Source organism: Saccopteryx bilineata, chromosome 4 (assembly GCF_036850765.1).
Source record: "Saccopteryx bilineata isolate mSacBil1 chromosome 4, mSacBil1_pri_phased_curated, whole genome shotgun sequence".
In the NCBI taxonomy this organism is placed as follows: domain Eukaryota; kingdom Metazoa; phylum Chordata; class Mammalia; order Chiroptera; family Emballonuridae; genus Saccopteryx; species Saccopteryx bilineata.
The window spans coordinates 163,802,090-163,822,796 of NC_089493.1; the positions used below are offsets into that span (position 1 = coordinate 163,802,090).

General features: G+C 41.7%; 1 protein-coding gene and 1 non-coding gene across 2 annotated transcripts; both read right to left on the minus strand.

Annotated features, from left to right (window-relative positions):
* HSPA9 (heat shock protein family A (Hsp70) member 9) lies at positions 1–19,375 on the minus strand. Its single transcript, XM_066272600.1, has 17 exons — positions 19,195–19,375; positions 17,800–17,858; positions 17,477–17,564; positions 14,441–14,622; positions 13,556–13,680; positions 12,924–12,997; positions 12,722–12,828; positions 12,061–12,223; positions 11,541–11,633; positions 6,718–6,927; positions 5,072–5,299; positions 4,020–4,124; positions 2,336–2,453; positions 1,835–1,929; positions 1,388–1,480; positions 1,052–1,192; positions 1–745 (listed from the first exon to the last, which is right to left on the minus strand). The coding sequence occupies exons 1-17, from the start codon at positions 19,273–19,275 to the stop codon at positions 668–670; spliced, it is 2,040 nt and encodes a 679-aa protein (XP_066128697.1). The 5' UTR covers positions 19,276–19,375; the 3' UTR covers positions 1–667.
* LOC136337057 (small nucleolar RNA SNORD63) lies at positions 6,156–6,230 on the minus strand. The gene has a single exon (XR_010731773.1). It is a non-coding gene; the product is annotated as a small nucleolar RNA SNORD63 (small nucleolar RNA).
* Positions 19,376–20,707: the final 1,332 nt, after the last annotated feature.

A 20,707-nucleotide genomic window follows, 5' to 3' on the forward strand; every position in this document is an offset into this window, starting at 1 on the left:
TGCTTTTCATGTTTATTTTTAAAAAAAGTCCAGAATGGATCAAAAAGAACAATCAAGGATACAGGTGCCAGACAAAGGCCAGAAGGTAGCTATAAAAGTACACCATAGGAAAATTAGGAAGCCTTATGACCTTGTTTCAAAAACTGTACCTAACAAATATTTAGCTTAGGTTTTCCATCAACCTAGCTTCCCCTGCTCTATCTCTGAATGTGACAGGGCGGGCTTGCCTTGCAAGGCCTCAGTTGAAGGATGCCATGTACATACAGGCTGGTACAGCAATACTTAAGTATCTTATCCCCAGATAAGTTTCATTCTAGGTGTATCACTGACTACCTTCATTGTGGTGTGTGGGATGGTTTCACCTCTTGGAAATATAGCTACTTCAGCACAAAACAATGTAAAGTCTTTATAATGATCAATAAATCATCTTCCCTTTTACGTGCAGCTGAAAAACAATAGGCTAGGGATAGGACATTGTGAGCTTTGTACTGCTGGCATTATCACTCATTAAATGATCATTAGCTTCGAGTCACTAAATTTACATATTAAGGAAATTATATATAGGATACTGCAAAAACACAGTAAGACTGAAGTTTGCCTATTTCTGCTCAGGAAGTCCCTTCACTCCCAAGCGTCATATGTTATCTGTCTCCAACGTTTACTGCCATTACTGTTTCTCCTCTTTTTGATCTTCCTTTTGTTCCCCAGTGCCAGAACTTCCAGAGCCTTCTCGTTCAGAGGCCATCTGTTAAGAAAACATTGGATAGCCATTCATTTAATGTTAAGACTGACAGCTTGCTCACTGATGAACTATAAAACAAGAAGCCATATCCCACCTATTCCATCCTTCTTCCCTCCTTATACACTACTGATGGTTTCTGTCTCATTCCCTTTGACCCCACCCTCTCTCCCTCCCAAAGTAAAGCCAAGAAGGATCTTTTCAGTACTCCCAGTTTTATAAATGGCTATGTTGGGAGCCACTCATGAGGATAATCAACAGCAGTTACATCAAGTTTCAAGTTAGAAGCAAAAGACCCCTTTGTCCTTATACCTTTTTGTATGCCATTTCGAAGAGCTTCAGTGATGCCTGCTGAAGGGAAGATGCTGCCTGCCTTATGTTTTCTCCAGTTTCACTATCTTTTCGAGCCAGGAGCTCCCTCATTTTGGAAATCTCTTCTTTTAGCTTGTTGCACTTAAAAACAAAATGAAACAAATCCCTCCCTTTTTCTGGGTTTCCTGTTCCATTACATGAAGCAGAAATATTCAGAAACATTTCTTAAAAACTAAATTCCTACCAAGATGCACACAGTGACAGATAAAACCTCATTAACACTGGTTACAATGCCTCTCAACTTCATGAACTATTCCATTATAAAAGAGGGCTCACCTCATCAGCAGGCAATTGGTCCTTGAATTCTTCCATCTTGCTTTCTGTATCATGGATGATACCCTCAGCCATATTAACTGCTTCAACTCGTTCCTAAGAGAAATGGAAAATTGGAAGACTTCCCCATCAGTTGTTTCGCTGAACATCTCACTGAGAAAGACAACATGCTTACTCTGCTGCATACTGTTACAGAATAAAAACATAAATGGGGAAAAAAATCACTGTGGTGGTCTGAGGTAGTCTGAAATGTTGATAACAGATTTTAGCTGGATTTTATAACATAAGAATTAACATGGGAAGACTGAAAATACAAAATAAAGGCATTCCACATAGTTATGAGCAAAGGGGAGAAGGGATAGATGAGGGTAACAGAAGATATAAGATCAATGAAATGTCCAAGCTCCCTCTTTCACCTTCCTGCTGAAAAGGCAGAAATGTGTTAATCACCTTCTTTCGCCTGTCTTCTTCAGCATACTTCTCTGCATTTTTAACCATATTTTCAATATCATCTTTGCTTAACCCACCGGAAGACTGGATCACAACTACAGGGAAAAGAAAGCATTTCGTTACTTCAGGTTAAAATTACATATCTCATCATCTACTGCATTTAAAAAAGAAAATACTGCTCAAAATAGCCAATCTTGATGTGAATTATGAAGAGGAATACCCTGTTGTCCTACAATAAGCAGAGAAACCAAGGGTCTGATGTATACAACGACCAACTGTCTTGCCTACCTACCCAAACTTCAGCAATCCACTGCCTATTTTCCAGAACACATCTGTCGATGTGAATCTGATAACTGAGGAGAAAAAGGTAAAGAGGACTCATCTCCCAAGGTGGTGAGAAAAGACATGCATAATCTATTCTAGAAGGTCATGTTCCCCACAAAAAGGAACTCTAAGGTCCTTCACCTCACTCTTAACAGTCTCATAAATGAGAAAACTTACTCTGCTGCTCACGTCCTGTACCCTTATCTTTGGCAGAAACATGTACGATCCCATTGGCATCAATATCAAATGTAACTTCAATCTGAGGGACTCCACGAGGGGCTGGGGGAATTCCAATCTAAAATAAGCAAATAGAGTAAACGAAACTCCTTCACAAAGAGGTCCAGTGCTGTAGTAGTTCCAAACCTGCAGTCTTCTGGGGAACAAGTCACTTGGTTCCAGGTAAGAGCAAGCTATAGCTTTGCTTAATTAAAATATACAAAAACAAGTTTATAAGTAAAGGTAGTAGTTTAGTTCCATTGCTATCCAAAATGAATAGGGCTCATACCAGTTAAGGTTAGCTGTAGCAAGTAATCATAATGGCTTATGTACCTGGGGACACAAAAATTATAGCAAGAGCAAACCTCTCCCTCACTGTTTATCTCACCAAGAAACAAAAAACAATGCTAACTGGAAGCCAGTATCCATGTGTCTTAAATTAGTAACCAGGAATTCTTCTAATTAGTATTATCTATGAACATTTCCCTGTCTCTTATAATAATTTATTTGAAAGCAAGAGACAGGAAGGGAGGGAGATGAGAAGCATCAACTCATAGTTGTGGCACCTTAGTTGTTCACTGATTGCTTTCTCACATGCCTTGACTGGGAGGAGAGGGTCTCCAGCCAAGTCAGTGGCCCCATGCTCAAACCAGCGAACATGGGGTCATATCTTCTAAGATCCCACACTCAAGCCAGCAATGCCCACATTCAAGGGTAACGAGACGCTCAAGTCAGCAGCCTCAGGGTTTTAAACCTGGGTATTCAGCATCCCAGGCTGACACTGTTATCTATTGCACCACCATCTGGTCAGACATAATATTTTTTAAAATTTATTTAAATACTAATTTTTTTAAAGAGAGACGGGGGGGGGGGGGGGGGGGGCCCAGGAGGGAGAAGTAGGAAGCATCAACTCATAGTAGTTGCTTCTCATATGTGCCTTCACTGGAGAAGCCCAGGGTTTTGAACTGGTGTCTCAGCGTTCCAGGTTAATCCTTACCCACTGCGCCACGACAGGTCAGGCCAAGCATACTATTTTTTTTTTTGTGTGTGTGTATTTTTCTGAAGCTGGAAACGGGGAGGCAGACTTCCGCATGCGCCCGACCGGGATCCACCTGGCATGCCCACCAGGGGGCAATGCTCCGCCCTTCCGGGGCGTCCCTCTGCCTAGACCAGAGCCACTCTAGCGCCCGGGGCAGAGGCCATGGAGCCATCCCCAGCACCCGGGGCAGAGGCCACGGAGCCATCCCCAGCACCCGGGCCATCTTTGCTCCAATGGAGCCTCGGCTGCGGGAGGGGAAGACAGATACAGAGAGGAAGGAGAGGGGGAGGGGTGGAGAAGCAGATGGGCGCCTCTCCTGTGTGCCCTGGCCAGGAATCGAACCCGGGACCTCCACACGCCAGGCCGACGCTCTATCACTGAGCCAACCGGCCAGGGCCCAGGCATACTATTCTTAAAGCTCTTATAGCACAAGCAAAACTTTCAAGTAAAAACTCAAGCCAAGGTTTATCCAGTTGCAGAATGTGTATGTACACTATGTTAACAGAGTGCTTCAGCAGTTTATGGTACTACTAATAAGGGTTAGAATACAGTCTAACTTTACAGTATAAAAGAATGAGGAACATATTTAGGATTCCCAATACCCACCAAAGTAAACTGTCCAAGAAGTTTGTTGTCTCCAGCCATCTCTCTCTCACCCTGACACACTTTAATCTCCACTTGAGTCTGACCATCAGCAGCAGTAGAAAATACCTAGAGAAAAAGAAACTTCCTGGGTTGGCACTCTAATTAAACTACTTGCCTAACATAAAGTATAAGCCAAAGAGATACTCACACCCCAACAGTGGAAGAATCCTAATGTACACTATTTTCAGAACAAAGATTTATGTCTTTGCTGGGAAACGAGTAGGATTAGCATAGCAAAAGGGCATGTGATGGCTACTGTTTCTGCTAAGCAAACGCATCATACAAAGATGCAGCATTGGCACAGGCGGCCTTGAGAGGAGGAGCTAAAAAAAACGGGACATTGAAACATGCTCATCTGGGGAAATACGTCAGAGACAGGACATGTATTTTGTGCTCGTCACAGGAAGTTACCACACCTTCAGAATGATGTGTTGGCAACACATCACTACACAAATATAGCAATAGCCAGTTTTTCATTAAAACAAAAATTTAGAAAATCAGGGAAATACTTAATCCAAGACCCAAGGCATTGTCCAGATAGCCCTGACTTGGCACCCCAGGCCATCCACTGTTCACCATGAACAGAAGCACATTCCACAGTCTTGCCCCACCACTATTTTTACATCCTTTGACAACAAAGAGTACAGGGAATTTAGTCCCAAATGATGACACTCCTTTTGGCAGGTTATTAATGGAGACTATTAATGTCTTCCCTACAATCATCACTACCGGCTATCCAGCAAAGAGAATTTTTTCCAGGAACAAACTAAAAAAATGATTGAGATTTATGCAGTGGTAGTTTCAGAGCCAGAGGTTTATCCAAGGCACAATTCAGCTGCTAATTGGAAAAAAAAAAAAAAAAAGAGAGAAAGCGTCAGAGTCTTACCACCCACATTCACCTAGTATGGACTATAAACAAAACATTTCCCAGAAAAGCTCACAAAGGTGGCTGCAATCACATCCCTCCCAGACCCTGGTATCTCTGTGACTAGGTAGAGAGTGGAGGCTCTTACCTGGCTTTTCTTGGTTGGAATAGTGGTGTTCCTGTTAATAAGTTTGGTAAATACACCTCCCAGAGTCTCAATACCCAGAGAAAGGGGAGTGACATCCAGGAGCAGCACATCTGTAACATCACCAGCCAATACACCTCCCTGAATGGCAGCTCCAATGGCCACAGCCTCATCAGGATTAACAGCTTTACTTGGGGCTCGGCCAAAGAGATCCTGCACAGTCTGCTGAACCTGAGTATCAAGAAAAAAACTGTCACCCATTACTCAAAGCAACTAACTGCCCAGGAAGGGAGACAGAACACGTGTCCCAAGACCACAGCAAATCAAAGGACAAGTTACTTCAGACCTAAGAGTTCCACTCAAATTACTGTAGTATTTCTTAGTCGAATTCTTGTTAATAATCTGAGTGTATCATGTAGGTAACACTCATATACTTTTCTTACATGATAGCTCATTCATAGTCCTTGTAAATTTGGAAAGAATTTTTGTCATTTAATTTTCCAAACAACACATTAAATTAGAAATAGAGGGTGTGGGGTTGGGGAGAAAGGGGAGTATAGAGGGACAACAATGTGACAGAAAATGATTTGACTTTGGGTGATGGGCACACAATGCAACCAATAGTTCAAATGCTATAGAGATGTTCACCAGAAACCTATGTACTCTTATTGATCAATGTCACCCATTAACTTTAATTTCAAAATAAAAAGATTAAAAGAAATAGAGGGTACAAGGCATGGTGACTCAGAAATTACATAGTCTAAGTCCTCTTCTATGTTATCTGTAAAACCAACATCCAAGAAGTGGTGGATATACAATGACAACACTAGTGCTAATGTGGGACATGTTCTTCCTTGCCCCCACTCCCCACCCCTTATTACTAATGTTAGGGAAAAATACTACTTAAATAGCATCTGGAATAATTTGTCAACATAAAGGTATCTTTCTGGTCCACAGCCTCTCTTTTTCTCTCCTGATTTATTCTGTGCGTATTTTCCTAAGCGCATGTACTCAAAAAAATTAAGAAAACATGAAGGCCCAAAATAATTCTATGAAAGCTATAAAGAAGTGCATCTTCAACAGGTTCTGTGCTCAGTCGTTAGCTTTCCACACACCTGTCTTTTCAGCATGATGTGTTGATGAACAGAATGCATCACCGCACATATCTTTGTTGAAGAGATACAATTAGAAACTCTGAACACTATGCTGCAAAGACATACGCCTAATACTGCCTCATGGAGGCTCATTAGTACCAAGGTTTTAAGCTATCTCTGAGTGCAAACATTCATTCCTAAAATTCTGCAGACTTCAGTTCAGGATTCTTTCTGCTACCACCCCAATGACACTTTGCCCTTCCTATTCCTTTTTCTTATACCCTTGGATTTTAAAAAGAAGCTAAAAATAATTTTTAATTAGGGCAAAAATTCATCAGGGCTACTGTGGATGAAAGGCCACATATTCATGTCCCTACACATCATAAGCCATCTGTTCCATAAGCCATAAGAAAATATATACACTGCTCACAAAAAATAGGGAATATTTTACAGCTTCATATTCATTTTGAAATATCCCCTAAATTTTTTGAGCAGTATATTATGTGTCAGCCCTCTCTGCTCTCCATGTTGAGAATTTCATGAGTCCATCCATACCTTGGGCATTCTAGTCATGCCACCAACAAGAATCACTTCTCCTATGTCACTCTTGCTGACTTCTGCATCCTGCATGGCTTTTTGGCATGGGGCAATGGTCCTTTTGATTAGATCGATGACGATCCCCTCAAACTGAGCCCGGGTCAGCTTCATATTCAAATGCTTAGGTCCAGAAGCATCCATTGTAAGATATGGCAAATTGATGTCGGTCTGCAAAGGAAACAGAAGACCAGTAGTTGTGAAGTTTCTTTTTCTTTCTTTTTGTATTTTTCTGAAGTGCGAAGCAGGGAACAGACTCCCACATGCGACTGGGATCCACCCGGCATGCCCACTAGGGGGCGATGCTCTGCCCATCTGGGCCGTTGCTGTAGCAACCAGAGCCATTCTAGCGCCTGAGGAAGAGGCCATGAGCCATCCTCAGCACCAGAGTCAACGTTGCTCCAATTGAGCCTTGGCTGTGAAAGGGAGAGAGAAAGAAAAAAAGGAGAAGGGGGAGGGTGAAGAAGCAGATGGGCGCTTCTCCTGTGTGCCCTGGCTGGGAATTAAACCCAGGACTTCCACATGCCAGGCTGACGCTCTACCACTGAGCCAAGTGGCCAGGGCCATCGTGAAGTTTCTTATTCAATTAAACACTGGCCTGACCAGCCTGACCTGTGGTGGCACAGTGGATAAAGCGTCGACCTGGAAATGCTGAGGTTTCCGGTTCGAAACCCTGGGCTTGCCTGGTCAAGGCACATATGGGAGTTGATGCTTCCAGCTCCTCCCCAGTTCTCTCTCTTCTCTCTCTCTCTCCTCTCTAAAATGAATAAATAAAATAAAATAAAAATTAAAAAAAAAAAAAAGCAAGTACCTTGTTGTATTTGCTTTATAAAACAAACAAACAAACAAACAAAAACCTGGCCTGACCAGGCGGTGGCGCAGTGGATAGAGTGTCGAACTGGGACGCAGAAGAAGACCCAGGTTCGAGACCTCGAGGTCTCCAGCTTGAGCGCGGGCTCAACTGGTTTGAGCAAAGCTCACCAGCTAGAATCCAAGATCGTTAGCTTGAGCAAGGGGTTACTTGGTCTGCTGTAGCCCCACAGTCAAGGCATATATGAGAAAGCAATCAATGAACAACTAAGGTGTCTCAACAAAAAACTAATGATTGATGCTTCTCATCTCTCTTTGTTTCTGTCTGTCTGTCCCTATCTATCGCTCTCTCTGACTCTCTGTCTCTGGAAAATAAACAAACAAATAAATATAAATAAAACAAAAAACAACAACAAAAAAACTAAGACTGAATGCCATAGTGGTTATACCCACTCTAAAGGAACAGCCACCAAAAAGAGACTGTCTCTTTAAGATTCAACCTCTTATCTTTCCAAAGGTAAACACTAGAGCATCTACTATTAAATAATGAAGTACAGAGTAGAGAAGCAGGAAAAACTCTGTTCAGGAGATAAACATTCTAACACTAAATATACAGGGTGGGAAAAAAATAATAAATATACAGGGTTGGCAAAAATAAAAATAAATGAGTACACGAAACATAGTTTATGCTTGTTATTAATGTATTATTTTCCATATAAACTGCAAACCTACTTTAGTCCCACCCTGTATATTAAAAACTACACTTGTTTTTCTCCACCAAGTTTTAAAAAATTCCATGTGCATGAAAAAAACCTATCAATGGCCTGACCAGGCGGTGGCACAGTGGATAGAGCGTTGGACTGGGATGCCGAGGACCCAGGTTCGAGACCCCGAGGTTGCTGGCTTGAGCAAGGGGTTACTCGGTCTGCTGAAGGCCCGCAGTCAAGGCACATATGAGAAAGCAATCAATGAACAACTAAGGTGTCACAACAAAAAACTGATGATTGATGCTTCTCATCTCTCTGTTCCTGTCTGTCTGTCCCCATCTATCCCTCTCTCTGACTCTCTCTGTCTCTGTTAAAAAACAAACAAAAAACACAACAACCCATCAATGGTATGCTCTGAATCAAATAACTTACCACCAAGCCAGGGTTTTGTAAGTTTCAGGAAGATGGTTAGACAGCTATAAACAGAAATGCTTAGAGAGAATTACAAGGACTGACTTTACTGACATCACATCCACAGAGCAGCAAACATAGCCACAGTCACACCATGTAATATTCATTATTTAATAAATCCTAATAAGGCATAGATTATAATTATTTAGACTAACAAAACTCATCACTAAACATGCTGAAACAGGCATCCTAGGGGTAGATCCTCAGGAACAGAATTCCTTATGCCTCTCCTCCAACTTCACATTAAAGCACAGCCAGCAGGGAATCAAGATGAAGGGGAAAAAATCCTTAACCACCTTTCTTCAGGTAAAAGTACTTGGAACTACTAAACTGCTTAATAAACAGTGAAAGTTGGCTCACCTTCTCTAGCAATATAGTGTTACTGGGTACTGCCTTAAAGAACACCATTGACAATTTCTTTCCTTCTTTGCAAAATGTCAATAACCTAAACCAGAAAATAGAATTTAATCATCCAAACCAACATAATCCAACAGAAATTTCTATAATCTGTGCTGTTCAATTCAGGCTGAGCATCTGAGATACAGATAGTACAACTGAGGAATAGAACTTTAAAATTTTACTTAATTTTAAACACCCATATGTGGCTATTGTATTAGTGTAGTGCCAGACATTGTTAAATTAGTGACCATGTGAAAAACCCTTCACAACAAAGTTCTGTCCTTCATCTTTCTCAAATCCAACCTAGTACCTCCCACTGTCACTCTAGACCAAATCCTCTCTCACCACAGGGTCTATCTACTACAAATAGCCTCCCAGTGGCTTCCCACATCCACTCAGAGGTTCTGACCTCCGTCACAGAACCTCTCCCCACTGAAAACTCCACTCCGCCTCGGCCAAAGTGCTTTTCATAAATCCAGACCTGACCATGTTACTGCCCCACGCAGCACGTTTTCAGTGGTTTACACTCACTCATTTCAGGACAGATGCCAAATCACAAATCTATAAAGACTCCAGCCTCATGTCCCATGCTCTTTCCTGCCTATCTGCACTTCGGGTTTCACCCAGTCCCTCTTATTTGACCCATTATCTTTTCCTGATTAATTCACCTTTCAGAAGCTCTCCTTGTTATGTCAAACAGCTCTGACAACCATCAGGCTCCTCCTCTATGACAACCTAAATTTACCTTTTTTATCACACTAATAATAGCTTACATTTAGAGTACTTATTACTTATTATACATTGTCCTAAGTGTGTTACACATATATATGTTAACTTAGTAATCCTTACAATTTTAAGAGAGAAAGTGGCACTATTATTTTCATTCTATAGATAAGACAGAAATGTTAAGTAATCCATCCAAGGTCACAATGCTTGAGATGATGAAATAGGACTTGAATCCTAGCAGTTTACTTGTAGAGCCACTCTTTATTATGATACCTCTGGTCTGATGTTTAATATAATGTTCTAAATAACGCCCACCTCCCCTACCACACTGAACTTCATTAGGATGTTTCTCAGAATTTATCCTACAGATTTACAATCACACATGCAAGAACATTAATGTACAAGGATAGTCAATGTAAATAGCAAGAGGTTGGAAAACAATCCAAATACCTATCAAAAAGATACAGCAGGCCTTGGAATAAAAACATTGTGTTATAACAGTGATAAAATGTCATAGGAATTTAACTCATTTTTATCAATTAACATATGGTAAAACTAGTTTCCTTATACAACATTTGCTTAAAAGTGGAGAACCTATTGATGATGTTAGGTGAGGACTTACTGTACAGCCATGCTAATACCAACCTTTCCTTCCAAGAAGTATAAGATCTCTAGGAAGAATTCTAAGCTATTCTCTTGCAGTCCCACAATATTTCAACTGCAACCCTACCTATCATGCCAAGTTCTGCTACTCTACATAGTAGCAGGAAACAAAGCTACACCATCAATGTCATGGGTGACTTTGTACAACTCTGTTACTCCTTACAGCTACTTAAAAAAAAAAATCCAGGTTTTACTGAAGGTTAATACCTCTTCCCCTCCCAGAAGGTAATCAAACTGACAACTAATGTAGTCATAGGCTCTGTGTCTCTGCTGCCACCCAATACCTCAGAATTACACCTCATGCTTTCCACCTTGCATCGTCTCTGACCTGGATCTAACATGCTTTCTACAATTCTATTCTAGTGATTAAGACGACGTGCAGCCTCATCTCTCAGAAACAAAATACAAGCTGATACCTTAAGCAGATGCTGAGCAAATCTGATGCCCAAAGGGAAAAACTTGCTCAGATGTAGCAAGGGGTTACTCGGTCTGCTGAAGGCCCACAGTCAAGGCACATATAAGAAAGTAATCAATGAACTAAGGTGTTGCAACGCGCAATGAAAAACTAATGATTGATGCTTCTCATCTCTCTCAGTTCCCGTCTGTCCCTGTCTATCCTTCTGACTCACTCTGTCTCTGTAAAAAACAAATAAATAAATAAAATTTAAAAGAATATATCATGCAAAAAAAAAAAACTTTAAAGAACAATCAGTGACTCACACAAAGAGGTTATCTTGAATGGCAGTTCTGAAAGTCTAGTATTTACAGGCTAGCAATTCTAATATTGCACAGTGCTAGCCTAGATTTTAGCTCTAGTATGTATAACTTATTTGGACAGTTAACAAATTAAGCTAGTCCATTAAAAAAATAAAAAGAACTAAGGAAGTTTTTTCTTTTGTGTTTCTTTACCACCAACCAGAAAACCTTAAGGCATTTAAAATATGCCATTCAAGTAAAGCTCAGGCTAAAAAGACCCATAAAGACTGCTGGCATTTATCTATGTCTCACCTGTACAGATGAGGAGAGTTCACATTTAGCCTTTTCAGCAGCTTCCCGAACTCTCTGAAGCGCCATGTTGTCTTTGGTCAAATCAACTCCTGTCTACGAAGTGAAAACACACAAAACTAATATTAATGAGGTGATAAATATTACTTAAATTTCAGTGATAAGCTATAAACAGCATAAAGTAAAGCCATACATACCTTTATAAATAAGCATAAATTACTTATTACCTTTAAAAATCTGTAGGCAAAAGAAAAACCTATTCTAAAAGTTATCTGTGCCTAGAGCCAGAGGGCTCAAGTGATCTCAGTTCTTTCAGCCACAGGATTCTAGCTCAATAAAAGGAGTTCCCAGAATTCCTTTTCCAATATTATACATAGAGTGCCATATGCTTTCAATCTATTGTTTATTCCCACTCTGAAGCTACAATAACCAGAATAGTTCAGTCTACCCATGAAGGCAGCAATCTGAACAAGGAAATTTCCACTACCCTCATATCTATATATTAACCACACTGGTAACTAACCTCTCTTTTAAACTCCTTTACAATGTGTTGTAGCAAGGCCTGGTCAAAATCTTCACCACCTAAGAAAGTGTCTCCATTGGTGGACTTCACTTCAAATACTCCTTTCTGAATTTCCAGGACAGAAATATCAAAAGTTCCACCACCTAAGTCATATACAGCAATGCTAGAAAGAAAGAAAAAAAAAGAGGGCCTTAAGGAACAAAAGGTAACAAAGTATTAATACATACTATATCATAGACAAACATTGTAAACATATTTGACCAGTATATGATAGAGCCTATGCCACTACATATTTCAGTAAATGAATATAAACTTGGATGTTTTCCCCAAGGTGTAATTATTATGAAATCCGATAACTGCTAAGTAACATTTGTATTAACATATATGGTCCTAACAGTTAGGGGCAAAGTACACATACAGTTGAAATGAAAGAAATTCATTTAAAAGTAAAATCAACAGCACTCAACCACTCTTTTGGATAAATACCTATCAACATACATACCAAAGGGGGAAAAATAAACAAAAGTCTTGAATGAAAATCACAAACTATATAGCTTTTAACAAATCAAGGCAGTCCATTTTTATTCTAAATGCAAGGTTCATTCACTATGAAATGGAGATGACTGGGTAAGTCCTGGTGGAGTTTACTGTACAGACTCACACTTTGTCTTCAGATTTGTCTAGACCATAAGCCAGAGCAGCAGCTGTGGGCTCATTAATCACCCGAAGCACATTGAGTCCAGCAATCTGGCCAGCATCCTTAGTGGCCTAAAAAAAAGAAAAGAAAAAAGAAAAAAAAGCATTTTTTACCTTTGTGTCCCAGGTACCACTACTTTCCTAAATAAAAATACTAAATGACTAACCTGTCTTTGAGAGTCATTGAAATAAGCTGGGACTGTGATCACAGCATTTTTTGCTGTATGCCCCAAGTAATTTTCTGGAAAAGAATCAAGGAAAGAATCCAATCATGAGCGTCTGTCAGGTGAAATAGGTAACAGAATTACTAATGTAGCCCTAACAACCTATGTCATCCTTTTGGAGCCACAAATAGCACTCATTAATGTTTTTCAGCACGTGATCTAAAATGTAGAGACCCTGCAGGAAAACACTCCAATTAAAGATACTGATTAAAAACCAAGACCTCACCTTTAACACTTTAGTGAAAGTTCACCAACTAGAATGACTTAAAATAGCCACTAATTTCTTCAAATAGGAAGTTCTGCCTAACAGACAAAAGCTTACTGTGTAGTCCTTTGACTTTCAATACACTACTACTCTACTGGAAAAAAAGAAGAAAGCCACCATCACGAAAACTTGGCAGATATATTTAATCTGCAGGGTAAGTATGAATAACAACAAAGTTTTGCCATTCCTAAGGTTTTCTGTATGAAAGCCATCAGAATCATCCAAGGGACACAGGAGTATGAAAGCTAGTGATCTCAGAGAAATCACCCAGTTCTTGGAACTTTCCCAGATGTGAACTATACCTTCTTACCTGCAGTCTCTTTCATCTTCATCAACACAAATGCTCCAATCTGACTTGGGGAATAGAGTTTTCCGTGAGCTTCAACCCAGGCATCACCATTGGAGGCACGAACAATTTTAAAGGGTACATTTTTACTGCAAGACACAAAAAGTTACATTTGAAAAAACATGCCAGTGCAATTCACAACAAAGTTACCACCATACACCATGAATATCCACCCTCCATCCCAAGAGATCCATGGCCAATGAGAACTTCAAATTCATGCAATGAAAACCTTTGGTAAGTAAACATACTGGTGAAACCCGAACACTCTGGATTTCTCACCAAACAAAAGATTTGTGCAGCTGCTTTGGAAAACGGTTAGTTAACACCACCATATGGCTCAGTAATTCCATTACTAGGTGTATAGCCAGGAGAAATGAAAACATATACACACAAAAACCTGTATGCAAGTAATTATGGCAACATTATTTATAATAACTGAGAACTGAAAACAACCCAAGTGCCCATTAACTGTAAGGGGATAAACAAAATGTAGTATATACCCACACAATGGAATATTATTTGGCCATAAAAGGTAACCAAGTATTGATATATGCCACAACATGGACAAATCTTGAAAACATATCTGATCAGCACCTGATGGAGCCTGGACCACTATCTGCCTTATGAGTTTAACAACAATTTAAATGACCCAAGAATGATCAGCCAAACCTTCATAGACCATGTCTATATAAAGCAAAGACCTAATCTGTGGAGCCAAAATAATTTTTAAAGGAGATAACCTTCTGGCAGGGGTAGGGCTTGCCCTCAGGGACATGTAAAATTACTAAGGTAAGGTGCTCCAGGGATCCTAATAAAAAGATTTTTCTTGTGACCTTTGCAATTACTCACATGTCTTTCTGGACTTCAGGGTCATCATATCGTCGGCCAATAAGACGCTTAGTGGCATAGAATGTGTTGTTTGGGTTGGTAACAGCCTGTCGCTTGGCCGGCATGCCAACAAGTCGCTCTCCATCTGCTGTAAAGGCCACAACTGAAGGGGTGGTTCTGGCACCTTCAGCATTCTCCAGCACCTAAAACACCCGAAGTAAAGACAGAGAATGAGGTTCTAGTCACCCCTAGTGTCTCTGTATCCGTGATTTATAACTGATTTATAACTGATGCCAAATCGCAAAACAAATTCTCAAGAATACTAATGGTCATACTTTTCTACTGTGAATGCTGATACAGAAATACCTTCTGCTAGAAATAGGTATTTAAAACATATTTAGTCCTAGCCTGACCAGGCGGTGGCGCAGTGGATAGAGCATTGGACTGGGATGCAGAGGACCCAGGTTCGAGACCCCGAGGTCGCCAGCTTGAGTGCGGGCTCATCTGATTTGAGGAAAAGCTCACCAGCTTGAGCCCAAGGCTGCTGGCTCCAGCAAGGGGTTACTCGGTCTGCTGAAGGCCCGTGGTCAAGGCACATATGAGAAAGCAATCAATGAACAACTAAGGTATTGCAACGTGCAATGAAAAACTAATGATTGATGCTTCTCATCTCTCTCCGTTCCTGTCTGTCTGTCCCTGTCTATCCCTCTCTCTGACTCACTCTCTGTCTCTGTAAAAAATAAGTAAATAAATAAATAAAAATTAAAAAAAAAAAGAACAAAAAAAAACAAAACCATATTTAGTCCTTGACTTTGAAACAACCAAAAACCACAGAAAAAAAATACAGTATATAAATCAGATCTTTCATAGTCAATGTAGGGCCAAAGGAATCTTTCCTTCCAGGAGAATTAAATCTACTTCCCAATATTTTTGTAATGGCTAAAAGTTTTAGGCATGGTCTGACCAGGCAGTGGCGCAGTGGATAGAGCATTGACTTGGGATGATAGACATGACCCCAAGGTCGCCGGCTTGAGCAAGAGGTCACTGGCTCAGCTAGAGCGCCAACCCCCCCATCAAGGCATGTATGAGAAAGCAATCAATGAACCACCAAAGTGCCACAATGAGTTGATGCTTCTCATCCCTCTCCCTTCCTGTCTGTCATTCTCTCTCTTGTGTTTTTTTTTAAAAAAAGTTTCAGGCCTGACCAGGCGGTGGCACAGTGGATAGAGCATCGGACTGGGATGCGGAAGGACCCAGGTTCAAGACTCCGAGATCGCCAGCTTGAGTGCGGGCTCATCTGGTTTGAGCAAGGCTCACCAGCTTGAGCCCAAGGTCGCTGGCCCAAGCAAGGGGTTACTCGGTCTGCTGAAGGCCCGCAGTCAAGGCACAGATGAGAAAGCAATCAATGAAAAACTAAGATGTTGCAATGAAAAACTGATGATTGATGCTTCTCATGTCTCTGTTCCTATCTGTCTGTCCCTGTCTATCCCCCTCTCTCTCTGTCTCTGTAAAAACAAACAAACAAACAAAAATAAAGCCCTGGCCGGTTGGCTCAGTGGTAGAGCATCGGCGTGGTGTGCAGGAGTCCCAGGTTCGATTCCCGGCCAGGGCACACAGGAAAGGCGCCCATCTGCTTCTCCACCCCTCCCCTTCTCCTTCCTCTCTGTCTCTCTTCTCCTCCCGCAGCCAAGACTCCATTGGAGCAAAGTTGGCCCGGGCGCTGAGGATGGCTCCATGGCCTCTGCCTCAGGTGCTACAATGGCTCTGGTTGCAAACGAGCAACGACCCAGATGGACAGAGCATCGTCCCCTGGTGGGCATGCCGGGTGGATCCCGGTTGGGCGCATGCAGGAGTCTGTCTGACTGCCTCCCCATTTTCAACTTCAGAAAAATATTTTTTAAAAAATCATTAAATTCATAGATCAACAATAAAAACCAATTATCTGCACTTATCACTTCAAGATACAGTTACTTTATTTAAAATAAAAAATAAAAAAAAAATAAAGAATCCCAGGTCCTCTTAAGAACTGAATCACAGTGGGATAAAGGTTTCATGTAAAAAGTGCCTGACCAGGCAGTGGCGCAGTGGATAGTGTCGGACTGGGATGCAGAGGACCCGGGTTCGAGACCACGAGGTCGCCAGCTTGAGTGCGGGCTCATCTGGTTTGAGGAAAAGCCCACCAGCTTGAACCCAAGGTCGCTGGTTCCAGCAAGGGGTTACTTGGTCTGCAGAAGGCCGGCGGTCAAGGCACATATGAGAAAGCAATCAATGAACAACTAAGGTGTTGCAACGCACAATGAAAAACTAATGATTGATGCTTCTCATCTCTCTCTGTTCCTGTCTGTCCCTGTCTATCCCTCTCTCTGACTCACTGTCTCTGTAAAAAATAAATAAATTAATTAATTTTAAAAAAAGTGCCTGACCAGGCGGTGGCTCAGTGAATAGAGCGTTGAACTGGATGCAGAGGACCCAGGTTTGAAACCCTGAGGTTGCTGGTTTGAGCAAGGGGTCACTTGCTCTGCTGTAGCCCCTGGTCAAGGCACAAATGAGAAAGCAATCAATGAATAACTAACAAAACTAAGGAGCCACAACAAAGAACTGATGCTTCTTATCTCTCTTCCTGCCTGCCTGCCTGTCCCTCGCTCAAAAGATTAAGGAGGCTTCTGTTAAATAGCCTCTACCATAGCAGAAAGCTCCTATGAACATGGTTTACTTGGGCTTCAGCCCATGTGTTATGTGGAGTTCCACTTGCTTCTAGACTATTCTGCATCTACAACCTTGGTTGAACTGATTCACAAAAGTGCAGGACTGATTACAGAAGTAACCTGTAATCCATTTGTAAGCCATCCTAATGGGTTATAATGGTAACTTAGTAGTCTAAGAGAACACACTTAAATCCTGGGAAGTCAAATCCATTCAGTTATCAGCACCATGAAAATAAGCACAAAGGTCTTAAAAACTTACAAGCTTTTAAAATGTCCCTTTAAGCCGAAAGACACAGAATTCCAAATTGGGTACTAGCTACCATTATGATCCAGAGCTTCCAATCATGCTCACCTTTGCTTGTTTACCTTCCATAACTGCCACACAAGAGTTGGTAGTACCCAAATCAATACCAACAACTGCTCCCTTGATGGCTTCTGATCTGTAAGACATTTAAAACAATGATACAGTTATTTAAATAGTGCTCTCCAAAATAGTTATAGAAATACATAGGAAAATATCTGATACTGTAAGAATAGTAATAATTACATAATCTGCAAATAAATATAGATGTGTCATTATTTCCTGAACAGAATTAGAATTATTAAGCAAAAATCTAGAGACCACTGTTGGAGGGTTTACTATTTATTTCTCAAAGGAAATGAAGTTCCACTTACGCATAATCCCGCCTTGAAACAATTCTAAAAGCCTCATGACTAAGGCCATTCCAACCATCCTAAAAAAGAAAAAGAAATTGCACCAGCCATTACTATGCATGAAAATGTAAGCTTGTTCCAGTTATTCTGAAGAACAAATGAATGTGGCTATTATGTTTGAAGTATACTGAGAGAACGTATTTCATGTATAAAAAGCACTGTACCAGCAAATTTAATAAAGTATGAGTTCTCCAAATAAATCAGATAAAAATAAATAAAAGCAAATATAAAATAGTCTCAATTACGATATGGTTTCTCAACCCTGACATGACTGATTTTGAACCAAATATTTATTAGGGAAGGGGGTCTGTCCTGTGCATTGTAAGATGTTTAGCAGCATACTGGGCCTCCACCACTAGAAACCAGTAGCATGACTCCCCAACTTGTGACAATATTATCTCTAGACATTGTCAAATGTCCTGTGGGGAGACAAAACTGCCCCTGGTTGTGAATCACTGCATTACAAAATATTACTCAGAAACTTCTCAAGTTCGTTGTCAGGAGCAGTTTACACGTAAGACATATATATACATGTGTGTATTGCAAGTATAAATTTAAAATTATTTAGAGACATTTTCCCTGACCTTGCCAAACAACTGTTTTAAAGGGATAGGATTAGAAATCTTGTGGAATCAGTTTGGAAAAAAAATTTTTTTTTTCAGGAGCGGCCTTCAACCAGGATCAAAGAAAGACCTTTGTTACTACCTAACCTCAGGCTACTTCCAAGCCCTTCTTTAATCCTACAAGAGAGCAGGGAGACAACTACAGTTCTCCAAAGACGTATGTTTTTGCTCTTATACAGTAAGGAGCACTATGGCCTTCACCTAATCTGCCGACTTTTTCTGAAATAACAGCAATTGTACCCCAAAGACTCTGTGGAACTAACTACACATTCTTAAGCAAAAGCCTCGGAGCTGTTTTATTTTATTTACTAAGATGTTTTCTTCTTTCATTTCATCATAGCAAAGGGGTCTTTGCACACACTGTATTTTACAGAGGACAGTTGTCTCCGATTCGTAGGTGAGAGTACAGACTAGAACAGCGGTTCTCCCTAACTAGAACTGCGTCCCTCGCCAAGGCCAAACATCCAATCAGCTTCAGAACTGACCACTATCCGCTACCTCGTGAAATAAAGACTCCACGCTGGCAAGGGGTGTGACTCAGCAAGGCCCGAGACGCATAGGCAAAATCCTGAAATAAGCCTTGAGCCGGCCACCTTGGTTACGGGAAGGCCCGTCATCTTCTTTCCCAGTAGTCCCTCCCAAAGGACTGACCCCGAAGGGCGCGCAGCCCACTGCTGCAAAGCCCGAGACCGTGAGCCGCGAGCCCATCGGAGAAGGCCTGGCAGAGTCCTACCTGGTGGCGGACGACCGAGGGGCCCCAGGAGGCTGCAGCGCCGACGAGACGGGATGCCGCAGCTCGGCTGGCGCTTATCATGGCGGCTAAATGTTAACTGCGAGAGAGCAAACACACACTCAGAGGCCGAGAGCTGCGCAGCGCGACAGGAAAAACGTTTCTGAAAACCTCCAACCACGTGGGGTGGCAGGGCGGGGTTGGTTGCTGGGACCTGGAGGCCCGCTCTTCCGCTGAGGCGCCGCCTGCACTGCCTGACCAGAAACTATCTGACCGCCGCCCCTGGAGTCAGGGCGTACGGGCTGGTACGCTCCAAAGCATGATGGTTGAAAAAGTATGTCCTTCCGTCCTGGATGAGCCATGTATGAGCTCAGTGAGCGGCGAGAGGACAAAGAGAGTTATAAAGGCAACACCTTGGACAGTCCCGGTCCTCGGAGGCTACAAAGGTTCAAGGTCACACGGGATAAATTGCGAAATTATTACAGGCTCCTTGCGTCAGTTGCGTGAGAGGACGGACGTCTTGCGCCTGCGTAGTAGGTATCTTGCTGAGTGCCTGGAGCGCATGTGCTCAGATAGTGGAGGAAAACGTGGGTGGAGTCTAACTATAACCCTCATTGGATGCTCGGGCGCTTGTGAGTTTGGGCCCAACGTAGACGGGAATGATCCCGGGCGTATGTACATTTCTCGCGCGGGGACGTTTTTCCTGTTCCCGTTCCACGCCGAGGGCGCCATTTTGTCCTGGGTATTCAGTGTAAATATCAGGTTCACAACAATTGTTGCTCGTCTCAGTCCTTTATATTCATTTTCTGGTTGGCTGTCCGTATTGCAGTAACTTGAAACAGCTGAAGACGCAGACCTTTGGCAAATTCATTCTATATTTTATCACAGGGATCTCCGTTCCCACAGCGCATTGGGTTATATTAGGCTGATTATCGTGCAAACCCGCAGAAAAAATACTGCATTAAGGCTTTTCCTTCGCTGGGCTGTGCTGGGTCTTACTGAGACTCCTCAGGTCCATCGCAAACCTTGTGCTGCTTGCTAGGCCCAGGCTATAGGTTCTGTAACAAGATGCAATGGCCACGGCGCTGTGATCAGTTTCAGATTTTTTGTTTTTTTGAAAGATTTTATTTTTATCAATTTTACAGAGGGGAGTGGGTGGAGCAAGAAGTGTCAACTCTTATAGTTGCTTCACTTTAGTTGTTCATTGTTGTGTCTTGACCCAGCAAGCCTAGACTTTCAAACTGGGGACCTCAGCATTCTAGGTTGAGGCTTTGTCCACTGCGTCCCCACAGGCCAGGAATTAAGAAAAATAATTAATTCATTGATTCAACAAATATGTACTGCAGTGCCCACCATGTGTCAGACACTTCCATGTAGTGAGAATACTGTGAAAACAAAAAAAAGAATTCACTGATCACAGCTTGAGTTTGATTTGGCAAATGAAGCTATTTGTCTTCTAAGCTTTAAAGCAGGGGTCCCCAAACTTTTTATATAGGGGGCGGGTTCACTGTCCCTC

Excerpts from the sequence above, each read along its gene's own strand:
- HSPA9 (XM_066272600.1), bottom strand. The coding sequence starts at position 19,275 with ATGATAAGCGCCAGCCGAGCTGCGGCATCCCGTCTCGTCGGCGCTGCA. Across the intron at positions 2,454-4,019 it reads TTCTTGGACAGTTTACTTTG|ATTGGAATTCCCCCAGCCCC; the intron begins GTGGGTATTGGG and ends TGCTTATTTTAG. Across the intron at positions 1,930-2,335 it reads TACAGGACGTGAGCAGCAGA|TTGTGATCCAGTCTTCCGGT; the intron begins GTAAGTTTTCTC and ends TTTTCCCTGTAG.